Source organism: Platichthys flesus, chromosome 16 (genome assembly GCF_949316205.1).
Source record: "Platichthys flesus chromosome 16, fPlaFle2.1, whole genome shotgun sequence".
Classification (NCBI taxonomy): domain Eukaryota; kingdom Metazoa; phylum Chordata; class Actinopteri; order Pleuronectiformes; family Pleuronectidae; genus Platichthys; species Platichthys flesus.
This window is the reverse complement of record NC_084960.1, coordinates 5,176,044-5,191,959: the sequence shown is the minus strand read 5'-3', so window position 1 is coordinate 5,191,959 and position 15,916 is coordinate 5,176,044. Positions and strand designations below refer to the sequence as shown.

The 15,916-nt window shown below is 43.2% G+C and overlaps 1 protein-coding gene across 3 annotated transcripts; it reads right to left on the bottom strand.

The window, feature by feature from the left end:
* Window positions 1-4,634: 4,634 nt before the first annotated feature.
* Window positions 4,635-14,348, bottom strand: pecam1a (platelet and endothelial cell adhesion molecule 1a). 3 transcript variants are annotated; one of them, XM_062408815.1, is made up of 15 exons: window positions 14,209-14,348; window positions 14,091-14,114; window positions 12,565-12,858; window positions 11,512-11,808; window positions 11,162-11,422; window positions 10,774-11,055; window positions 9,091-9,390; window positions 8,720-9,001; window positions 7,878-8,010; window positions 7,679-7,746; window positions 7,483-7,536; window positions 6,968-7,048; window positions 6,816-6,872; window positions 6,234-6,256; window positions 4,635-5,208 (listed from the first exon to the last, which is right to left on the bottom strand). In XM_062408815.1, exons 1-15 carry the CDS (start codon window positions 14,261-14,263, stop codon window positions 4,975-4,977), a joined length of 2,445 nt encoding a protein of 814 aa, XP_062264799.1. In that variant the 5' UTR covers window positions 14,264-14,348; the 3' UTR covers window positions 4,635-4,974. The 3 variants fall into 3 exon arrangements, with proteins under 3 accessions (XP_062264799.1, XP_062264800.1, XP_062264798.1); XM_062408816.1 differs by having other exon boundaries at window positions 4,635-5,205; window positions 14,209-14,347; XM_062408814.1 differs by lacking the exon at window positions 7,483-7,536 and having other exon boundaries at window positions 14,209-14,340.
* Window positions 14,349-15,916: the final 1,568 nt, after the last annotated feature.

The window sequence follows — 15,916 nt, the reverse complement described above, 5'->3', positions numbered from 1 at the left end:
AATATGATATCTTCTGATGGGTCGAGAGGAGCTTTCTTAAGTTTGAGAAGTCCGGGTCAACATCAGTGCAGCTCTATCCAAAGGGAATGCAAATCATTTGTGGTCACAGGGAGGTGTTGTTGCTTCAGACAGCTGCAGTAAATAATCGTGTCTACTTTGTTTGATGATCTCAAATAAAACCAGTATATATAGTTTTGAATATATCACTATTTGGACGGCCTACACAGTGACAGGTGCAGACTGGTGGTGGTGCATGAGCTCTGCTCTCTCCCGATGGAAGTCTAAATGTTTTAATTGTCCAAAGCGAAATATAATTGTTCACGTAAACACTGGCAGAGCATTTGAACCCAGCCCCCCCACTCCTCGTAAACACTGTAATATTTCCCAGCGTCCCTTAAAATCCAGAATTTTAAAAGGACTTCCAGTAAGGCCGGGAATAAATAGTCCGACGGGAATGATCCAGGCTTTTATAGACTGTTATGAATAGATATCAGTATGTGGCTCCATTGAAGACAAAGGGGAAAGAAGGTCTCCCCCATTGAGGGACGCTGTGGCTGACATTGACCACGTGTGAAGAATTCTGCGGCGCTAAGAGTTAAAGGCAGTAAACAGGAGCCGCAGCTGTCTGGGACACACCAAGAGGAGAGGGCCCAGACTTAGCACGGAGCAGGACCGAGGCTGGCTGGCTGTTTTTGCAGGGATAGGGTTACCTTGACTGAAACCTCCCTCCATGGAAAAGCAGGTCACAGGTTAGAAGTTGTACATCATTTGTTGATGCTTGATTGCACAATGAGGGGCATGTGGTTCAGTCTGGGAGGATGTGTGCCCAGTGAACCTGCCCTGCTGGGACCAGGTTACGCAACGTTCTGATGAATTCATTTCCCGGATCTGCGAGAGTTTAAGCAATTAAAGACGGAGGACATGAAACAGGTCGACTTATTAAGTCTACCCTTTACTCAGCATATGAAGGACAGTGAGGGATCTCTCGTTCACAGAGTGCCTGGGCTGTCTTTAGCCTGCAGCCTTTATGCAGCACACTGACATGTGGCTGCTTGACAATGACAATAATAAAAGATATATGGCACGCGTGTGTATGTTCTGTATGTCAGTGATGCCAACTTCCAAAATGAAATCTGCCTCTTGATCTTTACTTCAATATTTCCTCTGCACAGCTCATGTGTCAAATGGAGCATTAAATGAGGGTCATGTAAAACTCCTCTTTAGTCACACTCATGTATTAAGCTGCTTCCAGACAGGCACTGACATTCTCTGCTGGGGCTGAGAATGCAAATCACTTTATCTGGAGTTCCTCCTGCCCGGCCCCCAGGAAAAACTCAGAAGAACGTCCCAATGAGCCCATGTGAGAAAAGAAGAGATTGTCCTGAGGATCCACGATGAGCGAGGGAGCGTGTTGAAGTCATTTCTAACACGCAACACACGCAAAATGCAAAGAAAAACCCGAACTACAAAACACACTAATATCTCTATATAACTGTGTCATACACAATCAATGTCGATGTGCTGTTAACAAACACACGTGATCTCCTCCTACGTCCTCACCCGACCTGAACATGAACCTGCGCCAACATCATCAGAGTTCACGTCTGAAAGTGACTTTATTCACCAGGTTTCCGACCTGAGATGTTTTCTGCTGCAGTTACTCATATGCAATGTCCCAGCAGCACGACTCTTTAATGAGCTCTGCACCGGGATGAAAAATGGCTGGTGAAATACCACCGTCCTGATAAATAGCTCTGTGGATACCAAATTAATTTTAGTTTTAAAGGCTTGACATTGAATTCAGGTCATGATTTGCATATGGTGTCGTCTGATTCATATTTTAAAGCAAATTTAAGAGTCGTCTGGGCGGCACGGTGGTGCGGCGGTCTGTGCGGTCGTCTCTCCGGACTCGACCGAGCAGGGGACCTCCTGTGGACAGCCGGCAGCCTGCTCTCCTCGTAGGTTTCCACCAGGGACTCCGGTTTCCCAGAGTCCAAAACATGTGATCCAGGGCAGGTCACTCAGCAACATTTTCTGCCTGTAGGTGTAAATGTGAGTTTGAATGGCTGTCAGTCTTTTCCTGCTTCTCGCCCAGTGTCATCTGGGATTGGCACCAACCCCCTCATGACAGTTGGTTTTCATGTTTTCAAATATGGAAACAGTTGAGAAACAAGTGGACAGAGTATATACACAACCTTAGCCCATGACACCTGCTAATAAAGATTATTAAATGATAAGATGTCAGCGCACAAATAGGAGGCGTTGAGCTCAGGATGGTCTGGTCTCCTGCAACCATTAGATAAGGTTAACTAGTGGCTGTGAGATAGTGAGGTAATGCTCTCTCCTTATGGGCCCTCACCAAGAAAGGAGAAGCTGCAAAAACACACACACATGGCTGCTTGACATTTTTGCAAGATTATAACGATCTCCGACACGTCTGAGCCGTCCTCCAGGAAAAACTAAACCACCATTGCGTCACAGGGCTGGACAACCTTGATTCCTGTCTAAAATAATTATGTATATTGAATTAATTATTATAACGAGAAAGTGAAAGTACATTTAAGATAAATACATGGTGACTGGAAACATCTCGACTACTTGAAGGTTCCTCCGCAGGAAGAAGAAAGATGAGGTCGACATGATGACCTCACTGCTGCATCTGAAGACCGCAGCACTGGCCGCATAAGGCCAAGTCAAAGACAGGATATTCCCAGAATGCATTTCACAGAGGTCAATATGCTAATTTTAGAGCAGCGGCCAATGGCAGTGCTGGAGTCCTGCTCCAGATACAGACGGGGGGGGGGGGATCAGGTTACCTGGCGGAGACATGAACAGCGTACGTGAAGTAATGAAAAGCGGACGGAGCACTAGGCCCATAAGTCTCATCTATCACTTCGACCATATGCACGTATAACGAGCCCCTCTACTTACCACACTGCTGCCATGATCATGTGACTGTATTGCATGCTGGGGTGGGTGTGTGTGCATTCTTTGTAAGATGAATCCTAAGACACCATTAAGTTAGATGACCTCACACGTCACAAGTGTTGGGAACGGTAGTAAATCCACCATCTTCTCCCTGTCAGACCAGTGAAGACCAGCAGCACCATCCAAGGGCAAAGTGTGCGGTGGCCAAAAGGACCCACGGGAACACACTCTCCTCTGACCTGCACGTTTCTCGCTCACACTCTATTTAATGACTCTGTGGTTTTGTGTCTTTGGTCCCTAAAAGAAGATATGATCCCTGCAGGTTGAGGTTATACTCTTCATCATCGGACCTCTGTCTAATCCTTCCCCAGCAGCCTATTTCTAACAACCCTGCTTTTACATCTGTGATATCAATGTAACGGAGATGATGCTGTGATTAATGTGTGATTGATTAACAACGAGAATTACAGCTCTGTGCAGCGGGTGTAAGTTTTCAGTTTGGCACGTCGGAGCAGAAGTGAGATCTATTCACAGACGCCTGCGAGGACGCCACAAAGGCCAAGAGGCACACATGTTGGCATACAAGACCTCCGGGGGGGGGGGGGGGGGGATGTTGCAACACTGGTGGGGTCACGTATTTTGAACGCATTCACGGAGACTTAGAATTTAGATTGAGAAAGCTGATATAATGTAGGGGTTGGCGGAGGAGGACAGATCTGTGAGCTGGAAAAGAAGACACAGATACAGGCAGAGGGATGATGAAGATGAGCTCTTCATCTGCAGGCCTGTCCATACGTGAGCCGGTGCTAAGAATGGAGATGAAAGCGTTGCCAGTGGTCAGGCTGCTGGTGTCAGATGTTACAGATTCCCACATGGATTCGATCTGCTCCCCGAGAGCCTCCTGTTAAAAAGCAGATCCTCATAATCCTCGATGTCGACGGCAGTTGCTGCAAACCGACTGAACTGGATGTATGCACTTGGATTAAGTCCCTGTCCCAGTTCACCTGCAGGGCTGGGTTGACTGGTTTCCAGAAATGAGAAAATTATGAGTCACGTACTTTTAACTTCATGCAGAAATGACAAAGAGGTCATGGAATTTTGTGGAGACGGACTCTAACGCTAACAATAATTCATAATAACGTGATGTGAATACAAAAAAATGGGGTTTATGTGACAGTAGAAATCTAATGTGAGTTTTGTTGTTACAGACGATATTTTATAGTCACTGTACAACAAGGTCTAAAGCACTAAATGTCTAAATAATGAAATAAATATTGTCTGAATTCCAAGGATCCGTCTCTGGGTCATGTTGTTGTCACAGATGGGGGGGGGGGACACACAACACCTGACCTCATATTAATCGAAAAATGATTTTGAGATGGTAAAATGCTCAAATGTTAAAGATTAAAAATGTTTAGAAAGTTTGCCGATGTTACAATAACTGGCTTCAGGGTTGTTTAGAGGAAGGAGGTTTTCACAAGGTCTCAATGAAACTGTGGCTCGATTAATAAAATAAATGGTGGAACAGAAATTCTTTAGATAAGTGAAGATTTGTGTCAGATTTGCATTATAAGTAGTTTCCCAGAATAATTCTGCTTGAAAGATTGCTTTAAATGCAACCTTTAATCTTTACTGAATATTACGTTTGCACAGGGAGAATAAACCGGGAACATTTCATTGAAATATCTTCACTTCAGAAAGAGGGATGAATGCTTATTCTCTACTGACAATTACAGGCTGTATAAAAATCATTCTCATCATTCATTCCAAACACAGCGTTATATGCAGCAGCCTGGTTAAAGTCTGTGGAAGAAGGATGTAGATTTGAAGGTGTTTTTCTTGAGAAGGAAAGAGAAACACTTTACAAAAACATTTTATTTGCCCTCAGGGACAAAGCAGGTGAATTTCCAGGGTGGAGAGTTTCTTTGCAAAGCTTTACAAAAGAACATTGTGTAGTTACACGTTGTTTCTTAGTATTATTTCAGACCAAAAGACTCCAGCTGGATAAATAAGGGAATAAATATCCTTTTTGTCCAGTTTTCAGTCTCATTCTCCTTGGTCAGCAGTGCTGGCGACGACACTGACAGGTCTGTCCATCTGGTGATGGTGTACAGGTCCGTCCACCTGGTCATCCTGGACAGGTCCATCCACAGGACCATGCTGGACAGGTCCGTCCACGGGACCATGTCGGACAGGTCCGTCCACGTGGTCACGCTGGACATCGTGGTTAACATGGCGATCTGTATCATGATTCAGATCTGCATATTCTACTGACCCCTGCCGATAGGGGACAAATAAGTGAAATATGAGGCTCATGTGAAGAGAGTTGAACACAAGATTACTACAAGACACTGTTTCCTGTATCCATCAGTGTGACAGAGTGGCTCCTTGTAATTAACTGTCCCTGATTGATAACATCACCTCAGCTCGGTCACCTTAATGAACAAAGTAGTGATGGATTAACAAGAACAGCAACAGTTTTAGAATTTCTTGCACATTTGCTGAAAAGTTTAGTGGAAAAGAGAATATGATTTGGATCCAACTGAACCAAAGACAAAGGTCTAACTTAAAGCTGCTGTGAATATCCAAAGATTTATGGACGTTTTCTTGATATCATTATCACATATAATATATATAATGTTTGTTGAATGTCTGTAAATAGCACATATGCATAAAGCTGCTGTGAGTTGACTAAAAGACTGTAAGACACCAGAATGACACCATTAAAGTTACTTTTTTTTTGTTTTTCAAACCCCCTCTCCTCCTGCTAATCATCTTTCATATAAAGATTTTGATGTTGACTTCTTGTTAAAATTTTTTTTATCTGAATTGGTTTTGACTCTACTCTTTGCACATTTGTGTTATCTGCACATCTCAATATGTCCTTGTACAAACCACTACAGTGAAATGTGTTTATCCTGTCTGCATACATTTTTTTATTCCAATGCCTTATTAAAATAGGTGTATTCTCTTGTCTACATCCTTCTGACCTGCCTGCTGCTGTAACGACTAAATGTCCCTGATATGTGGATCAATAAAGTTTTATTTTATTTTATCTTTCCGGGACATTTCCTTTGTAATTATTTCGTAAACTATCATGAATTCATGATGCTGGAAACATAAAGTTTCTACACTTTCAGTTATCTGTGTGCAATCATTAAGAACTGACACCAGAGGTTCAGTTTATTGTACCGTGTCTGTCCATGAGAGGTCACTCTGAGCAAAGACACAGATGATTCCCTATTGTATGTTTCCTGTTTGCATTATGTGGATGCACTGAATATGACAAGTGTGCTGCTACTTACACCATCAGTCGGATCCGGGACACCTGCAGAAACAAAGCCAGAGGAAAAACTCAGGAAACGAGAGGAGTGTGAGGGCGCGCAAACTCATCAGCACTAATGAAACCAGGGAGATTATCACGTCGCACACACTCACACTATTATTTATATGCTAGTAAAGCCTCTTCCTATGTCTCCTTCAGTTCTGCTGCCTCACTGTGTGACACCTGATGACGTGTGCAGAGCCAGGAGCGGTTAGGAATCAATGACCGAACAATGGACCAGAGTTTCCCTCTGGAGCATCAGACAATGGAGCGCCTCGGTCTGAACGGATGTAGCCGCTGTTTCGCTCTGATTGTATAGGGAACAGGAAGTTCTCTTTGATGGAAGCAGGAAGTGGACACCTGGCGAATGGGCCTTCTGTGTTCATGGGACATTCTTTCCCCAACAATGCAGATGTTTACAATCGGAGTTGCTCCTGCTTCCTGGTGCCGCTCTTTTTTTTTTCAAATGTGAGCCTGTGACCTGATTTCTCTCAGAGCGTAACAAGCGTGAGTGGGTTTGTGTGTGTGTGTGTGTGGGGGGGGGGGGGGGTTTCAGTCGTACCTTGCATGGAGTTCCTCACTTCGCTGTACACCGTGTCCGTGCCCTTCTTCACCGGAGCTAACGTGGATCAAACACAGAAATACTTCGGGTCATATTCTCAGGGTCACGTTGAATTAGCGATAGATTATAATGATGCTCTGAGGTAAACTCACCTCTGTTAGGATCTGCCTCGCCGATACTCACCTCTGTGTACTGAGGTGAGGGAGCAGGCTCACTGATCTGATCATCGGACTCTGCAGCACAAAAAAAGGGGCCACTCATAAAGTTCATTTCATTTCATGGTATTTCGAAAAATAGGACGAAAAAAAGACATTTTGCATGTGAAAATCTATATCCCTCTTATTGTTGACAGTTCATTTTGACCCCCACCCACAATAGTAATAACTATTAATGCACATTTCATTGGTGAAAATAGTCCCAAACAAATGCATAATTGACTTCTGTACTATCTGAGTTGAATAAACACAACAGTGCTCAGCTGTTTAGTGAAATATCAAGATGTTTGATGAAAAATAAATAACGTATTTGTGACCAATCGTTAAAGCCTGTGTCTTCTATGCTGAAATATGGAGAAAATCTTGGACAATAAGATGAACTGCTCATATTTAAATTCAAAACATGTTTTCTAAATTCAAAACAATTTGTCTGTCCGGTCTCTAATACCCACCAGAGCCTGATACATGTTCACTCCAAACACTTTTCCCCATAATTCCCGGTGTAACTACACAGAGAGAACAAGAACAACACCAGCTGTTGAGTCAGAATAATGCAGAACAAGTAGCATTAAAAAAAAGGTAATTTTTTTTATTTGACTTTACTTCAGCACAGCTTGCTGTTGCATTATCGGCAGACAAGGTTTTTACCATTTGCTGCCTGGTTGACCTCCGCCTGGGTGAGACTCAGCCGCTCTAGTTTGGTGCCGGCTGACTTCCTACAACGAGGTGGACACAAAACCACAATCAGCTTATTCAAACAGGAAGCTCCTTGGGCGTCACCACCCTTCTTGTACCTCATTACTTCACCTTTAGAACAAAGAGATTTGTGATAAGAACAAGAACTCACACTGATAGATCGCCTGTTCTCTTCCTCCCACATACAAGGAGACGTGTTTTAAGGGCGACTATGAGGACCAAGGCCAGGACGAGCACAATGCAGAGGCCGGCAATCAGACCTTTCTTCCAGTGGGCCAACTTCACTGTAGAGACACAAATATTTAAATTATATCATAGTTTAAATGTGAAAAACAGCTTTTAAAAATCTACTCACAAAACCTCAATATCTTCAGCTTGCACCTTTCACAAATATAATTTTTAACATTTAATTGCTGTCTTTGATAGAAGGTTATATCTACTATATTTGCTGCCACTAGATGTCGCACTAGTACAAGCATCTTTGACCAAAATGCTTAATCGGTATTGCTAAGTCAAATGAAAGTGGCCATTAAATACACTACCAGATACACAGGTAAATAAGCAGCTGCCATGCGGACTGGTAAAATGGCATCTCACAGGTCAGCGCCTCCGTTTGAGATACTTTGGTTAGTTTTTAAAGGTTCCGTGTTTGGGATTTGGTGGCATCTAGAGGTGGAGTTGCATATTGCAGTATCTGAATACTCCCCTTCAGAACATGTAGAGGAAACATGTTGGAGAAACATGGTGGACTCCATGGAAGACTACCCACTTCAGATTCAGCTAAAGATTAGCTTGGAGCCGTTTTGTTTCATAAACATGGAGGGCGAGCTGTTTTGCAGGAAACCAGAGCACCGTGACACAACAAGATTAAAAAACCCATTATTCCTCTTTACAATAACACAATGAATCTTACCTGTTGTTTTCAAGAAGTCATCACACAAGGACAGATGTTCACTAACATCATCACTGCTGTTACCTGAGGATGAAACCCACCTTTAACACTGACAGGGTAACTCCGTTTGGTTTCGTTGGCTGGGTTGTTGCTCTCACAGTAGTATTCTCCTTTGTGCTCTCGCATGACGTTGTGTATGAAGAACGATTCCTCCAGTTTGTTTGAGATCTCTGAAGCAAGAACCCCCGCTGTCTCGGCGTGATACCAGGTGAACGTTATGGGAGGAGTCCCTTTCTGGACAGAGCAGGTGAGGGTCAAGTCCTGCCCCTCCGAGACGTCCCCCATGCCGGGGTCTATTCGAAACATTGGTTTTGACACAGGCTCTGCGGAGAGTAAAATACTGATTAGACTTGCATCGACAGTGTTTTTACATTGGTTCAAATGATTGTCAGTATTCCTGCATCCAACAAACCTATGACGTTGGTTGAATCAAACAGCTGCTGCACTGATCCCACCTCGGGAGGATGGGTATTACTGTTACTTGCGTGGCATATAAAGTTGTTTAAGTCCATCCTCTTAAAGATGGCTGGTGGGTTAAAGAGGGCTTGTTGTCCCGGCCTGCTCACCAACTGGTCTCCAATTACCTTTCCTAGGCCATGTAGGGTGTACTTGATGGGCAGAGTGCCAATGTCACTGTGACAGAGCAGCTGGAAACGTGTTCCCAATACAAGCGTACCCCCCACCACGCTTAGCACGGGCTTTGAAACAAGAACTGGGGAAAGAGATAATTAGCCAGTTAGTCAATACAAAAGAGCAAACAAGATGTAGATGAACAAAAGTGTGTTTTTACTATAGTACATGAACCCTCCTGAGCACCAATGGGCAACTTTGACTGAGGAATAAAGGACATGTAGTCAGCATATACTATACATATTATATATGCATAGCAGAGGTGTAAAAAGTACTGAAATATTGTACTAAAGTAAAAGTACCTATTTTACTTAAGTACAAGTTAAAGTACCCATCTAAAAATCTACTCAAGTAAAAGTAGAAAGTAGTTCTTTTAAATATACTTTAAGTAAAAGTTACTTAGTAACTTCCAAAAACTTGATTTGGGCCACTCCTATACAGTGCAAAAAGGACAAGGGGTCATAAATCCAATCCCAAAATGTCGCTGTCCCACTGTATATTTCAACTTTTGGTTAAACTGTGGTCCATCTTTAGAGCACTAGTCTACAAACTTCTTGTTGAGTTTGAGCAGCAGCTGATTTTCAAGGTGAGTAGAGCTCATCCGGGCTCGCTTTACAGTGAACAGCGATCCAGCACAGCTGAAGAGGCGCTCTCAGGCTTGTAGGCCAGTACTGAGTTTCAGGGACAGTTTTTTGATATTCTGAGGAATTCAGTTTAGCAGGAAAAAACTCAGTTTTACTCTGTAACGGAGGTAATTTCCAATGTAGCGAAGTACAATACTTCAGTCAAAATCGACTTCAGTAAAAGTAAAATTACGCATTTAAAAAACTACTCAAAAAATTACAAAGTACACAAAAAAACTACTCAATTACAGTAACTTGAGTAAATATTATTAGTAACTTTACACCTCTGATGTATAGTATATAGAGGGTCTGCTCATGTGCATAATGAAGCTCTGCAGGGACGTGCTCTCCCCCCTGAAAACCATTTATTACAATAGAAATCTTTCAAAGTGCAGGCATACCCAGGTTTTATGGGAGGTGGCAGTCGGACTGATTTACTGCATGTTACATCCTAAACACAATTAACAGATTATGATTAATTATGACACTTATGAACCATGTACCCGGTGCAGAGGTATTTTATCCACCATCAAACAGGCAGTATTCGATTATTTAGATAAGCACTCAGAGCACTTTCACAACGCACCTCAGATCAGGAGCTTAGATCATTAAAATGAAACCCATAATGTCTTCCTCCGTGCTAACATCACTGTGAGGCTGTAGGCACAGTCGGAGCAAAGCTAAAATGATGTTGTTATTTATGATGCTTGAAAAGAATTCCCTCCCTTTGTCATTCTTTCATTAGGTCTATAGGTTAGAAATGATCTGTTTCTTCATCTTAGTTTACTCTATGCTAGCACTTCTTCTACAAATGTCCATAGAATTGTAATTTCACGACTCACCTTTTGCTTTAACAACAAGCTTTGGGCTCTCTTTGACAAAACTGTGGGCAAGAGAAGAACTCAGGGCTCTACAGGTGTAGTTGCCGTTTGTACTCGCGTTTGCCACAGCGGTGTACGTGTGTGAACGGGCGACCTCGACCTTATCTCTGTAGATGCTGAACACCATGGCTTTGTTGTTGATCCGCTCAGGAACGTAAACAGTGACAGAGCAGGTCAGTTTGAGGCGGTCACCCTCAAACATGAACAGAGGCTCCACAGTCAGGTGTGGCTTTGAAAACAGCTCTGTTGGAGTCAGACAACAAGAGTTAACCATGACACCATTTTTATACCGTAATATACCGTATAAGAGGACATACTAGACATTTCATCACAGGTTTCCAGTACTTGCCTTTGACTGTGATTTTTTGATAGGTCTCTTTCTGCACATTGCCCCACTCTGCCTTGCACACGAGCTCCCCTGAGTCGCCCTCTTGAGCTATGAAGCGGTGACTGAGGCTGACCCTGGCTTCCTTGAGGATCCGCCGGTCCCTCGTCAGGAACACGTTAACGTCTTGCAGGGAATTCACCACTTTGCAGACGACCTCTATTATGTCGCCCTCATAGACGGTATCAGACGGCAGCACGTTCATGATCGGGGATATTTGAAGTTCTGCAAAACAAAGCTCAGAGAAGTCAGTCACACATCGTTCCTCTGGCAATCTGAGCTTTCTTCTGGGTGATGTAACAACTTTTTATCACCTGTGACTATCACTTGAATCTCATTGCTGTGGTTGGAGTGTCGGGTCCCAGAAGCCAAATTGATCTCATAGGCGCAGTATAGGAAGTAGTCTCCGACGTTTCTCAGGACAAGCGTGGTCTCTGAGGTGTTACCTGTGGCTGCGACCTGCTTCATCCTCTCAGGCTGCTCGTTTCCAAATCTCTGGAAAAAGCGGAATAAGAGGGACCCCTTCTCATCCGGAGCACTGCAGGTGGCCATGAAGTCATCGCCCTTGTACAAGGTCCTCTTACTCAGATTCAGGACGGGGGTCTGCAGGCCTGGAGAGGAGAGGAAAACCCAGTAGGACAGTGGAAAGCAAAGCCATTACTCCTCATGCTGATACTGGCTCTTCAGATATAACAGTACACGTTCATAAGCTGCCTTGTATGATGACTGTATTAAAGCTGGATGTGCGAAAACCCTGTATTGTGTGTTTTTTTAGTGTCATAAATGTGACTTTTTTTTGTGTACTTTGCCACATTTATTACAAATAAAATATATTATTATTTTGAAACAATGATTCTAAGTAAATAAGTTTGTTTTGAGTCAAAAACAGGGTTTACTGTGGCAGAGGAAATTTAAAATCATGTTTTTTATGCAAAAAGAAATTCTAACATCCAAAATGTAAACGTCATTTGGCTGTAACCCGACATCTCTAATGCAAGAAAATAAATAAACTCAATATTCTATTTAAAGCATCAGTGACAATAACATTGTGTTATTGTAAATAATAAAACAATAACAAAGCATTTGATCAATAATTTTTTTTAAACTCTAGAATTGATCGTTTAGAAATGGTTATTTGCAGCAGTAGGTATCTTCTATCATGCTTTGTGAAAAATGGCTTGCAGTAATATTAATTATTGGAATAATAAACTTTTATGATGACGAATGGAAGAGTTTCTGGAATGTTTTTACTTTTTTAGATCACACTACAGTTACCACACCAGACAAAAGCAATTATGGCAAATAAAACTATTACAAAAATCAAAATCATGTAATATATTTGGCCAAGTTCTCGACTCCAGCTTTACCTCTGACGTCGAGCTTTTCGTTGAAACTTTTTTTGCTCTTGTCTTTAACCGTGACCTGACATTCATAACTTCCAGAGTCGGCGGCCCTGGCCGGGTTGAGTTTGTACACGACTGTGTCTTCTGTGGTGATAGTGGAGAGGATGGGGACGTCGTCCTGCCTGAGCTGGAAAGTGTGCGTCAGGTTCGGGAGGTTTTCACTGCTGACTGTGACCCGGCAGTGGATGGTCACTGGTGTCCCGCTCTCGACTGTGCTGCTGGGCAGGACTGTGAGGCCCACGGCATCTATAATGTAGGCTGCAGGTTCCACACAGACACACAAACATGTTACAGAGAAATATTTGAATGTCTCCCTCATGGAAAATCAACACAAAAGACCGAAGCAGTAACACAATACAGAACTCTGGGTGTGTTATTCTTTGCACAATAAAGGCAAAGCTCCCTTGCCCTCTATGTGCTGCACAGTAAGAAGGAGCTGCCAAAGGAAGGAAAGAGCTTCAACAAACAGCTTCTGACCCTTTTCCTCCCCCAGGGAGCGCTGTGTTGATTTATCGCTCCTCTGCTCTCGCTCAGCAACAACAACACGGTGTAACCTGCCTCAACAGCCAGCGAACAATCACTTAGTCAACATCCTCAAAGTGCCGCTGCTGGTTTGGCGCCAGGCTCGGTGATGTGGAGTCACTGAGGCAGAGAATGACCAGCCACTTCACAAAGAAATGATACGCAGACTGAGAAAGTGCATTCTTGACATTAGAAATATTGAACTTTTATAAAATAGTCTTACAAAAAACACATATATACCACCATGCCGCCCTTATTCTCTAGTCTTAATGCAACTGTTTCATCTGCATAAAACTGTGCAATAAATATAATTCAACGCACCTGACTATTCCTAAAATTACGTCAAACCTCAAAGTCACAACAGACGTTATATTAATCAGAGAACTTCAGATGTGTTTTTGTTAACTTTGGACCTCGACTGAAGTACATCTGCTGCATTCTCCTATTTTCAGCTCTTAAGCTAAGCTAAGCTAACCAGCAGCTGGCTGTGGCCTCATTGGCTTTACAGACATGAGAGTGGTGACAATTTTCTCATCGAGCACTTTACTATACAGGTGTATTTCTCAAAATGTTATTTTATTCATATAACACGTCATCATTCTCCATAACCACCTAGTAAGAAATTCCAGATTATTCTCGTAAGCAAAGAGTTTGAAAACTATTAAAGAAGCGAGTTGAGCCAATAGAAATAAATACCCAGCTCCCGAGAGGACCACTGAAAATAACTTCAGTGAATCACATGAAAGACTTGAAATATCGAGGAGGTCAGGAGTGCGTAATACAACGTACATTTTATTTATCAAAAACAACCACAAAAAGACAAACGTGGAGAGGTATAAATAGCTTCTCGTCTAATACAGCGAGGAACATGGTGACCTCAAACTGTCTCAACACTGCAGAAACAGTGGGCCACATTTTTTCCAAACAAGAAACTGATATAAAGATGTACAAGACGCAGTTATACTTACATCCCTGTCCTCTGGCCAACGGAGCTGTATTTGGAAAACAGGAGAAAACCAACAAACGTGAGGATCAGGAGATAACTGAAGGAAAAAAACTGAAAGCAGCTCAACAGGGTGTCCTTACACAGGTGCAGGAGGCCGGTGAGGAGCAGCAGCAGGTTGGGGGGTCTGGAGTCCATCCTGGGCGATGGTGGTTCACTGCTGCGAGATTCAAAGACGGCTGCAGAGGGACGACGAGACAGGGGCAGCAAAGGGCAGCGAGAAGAACAGGGGAGGGCCGGAGGAAGCGAGAGGTGGAGTGTGAGGAAGACAAACTCTTCCAGTGTGTTGCAGTGCAGTGGGGGATGATGGGGCGGGGGGGGGGGGGGGTGGTGGTGGTACTCGTCTTATCATACACACTCCTTGTGCTGCTTGACTGATCAGGAAATGGCTGCCACTTCCTCAGGAATCAAGCTTTTTCATTGTTTTTATTAGTGTACGAGGGAGGAGAATTTCAAAAGGGTTTTCAGAAACCTCCTGGCCCCCCCTCACTTTTCTCTCGGCATGGATCCGGTCTGGAAGCTTCTTACATGGTTTAACACCTAATGATGAAACACACACATCTACAGACACGCCTCTACATGTGGTTATATCAGAGATTAGACGGTTGCTTTTCCAGCTACAGATCCAAAACAACCATCACAGAGAATTATGCACACCGACCTAAAGGCTGCTCTCTACCCACGAGCTCCCCTCTTAAATTGTTAATATCATCTGCAGTTTTCTTTTTACTGGGCTGCAGGGATTCCTGCTGAATAATGATACAATCTCTTATCCGATATTAAGTGTAAAATCCAAACACACACCGTTTTGACAACACCACCTTCCACCACGTGTGTTTAATCCTCTCTCCGGCTCTCCGTATACCCTCTTGTAAAAACTGAGAGATGAAACTGTGATGGAGCCCCTGAATCATTTATAGGCTACAAACTAAGATCTTAGCAGCTGCCAGACTTTAACTGCAGAGAGTGTGTTGATGATTTATAAATGATGTACACACACACAGAAAAAGGAAATCATCAAGTGTTTTATGGAGAATACACAACATAGGGGAGAGTCAGATTGAATTATTATGGTCTCAGTCCTTCTGAGTTGATGAGATTCAGACTTATGACAGTGGGCAGGTTTTGAAGCTTCTTACAAGAACTCAACTCATGTGTGATCACAAAGAACGAGAGATGAAGAGCCCTGATCAGAAAGAGTCTCTTAATCTCCCATGCGTGGGTGTGTTTGCTACACAGACGCTGCACATTCACTTTCACACTTCCTATTTTGATATGGGAAGTTGGAAAAGAAAGCACAGAAAGGTCAAAGCAGTTCAGCAAACAAATGTTAGGCAAAGCTAATAACACGAGGGCTAATTACACTGGTGCAGAAACTTAACTTTAGAAAAGCTTGTTGCGTTTGTATCTATCTGAGTGTGCGGCATCCTGCAATCCTCAACGTCAACCACTAAGAGGCGCTGAACCATCAAAAATAAAGGGAGTCCTTGAAAAACCATCATGTTCTGCAGCTCCATCTGCATAGTTCATTTGTTCCACCTTCCACACACACATATAACACACTGTACACAGGTGTGGTGCGGCTTCAGGAGAGCTGTCATGGAGGTGCTGCAGAGGTGACCTCCATTAAAGGCCATGCCAGTCCACCATTAACCGTCCAATCTGACCCAACACTGCAAACCATGAATGTTTGCAGTTAGCATCAGGGCTGGTTATGCTGAGGTGGAGGTAAGAGGCTGTTTAGAGGCAGTAAGGAGACTTTTTATAGAAGCTTCTGCTGCTGCATGCTGC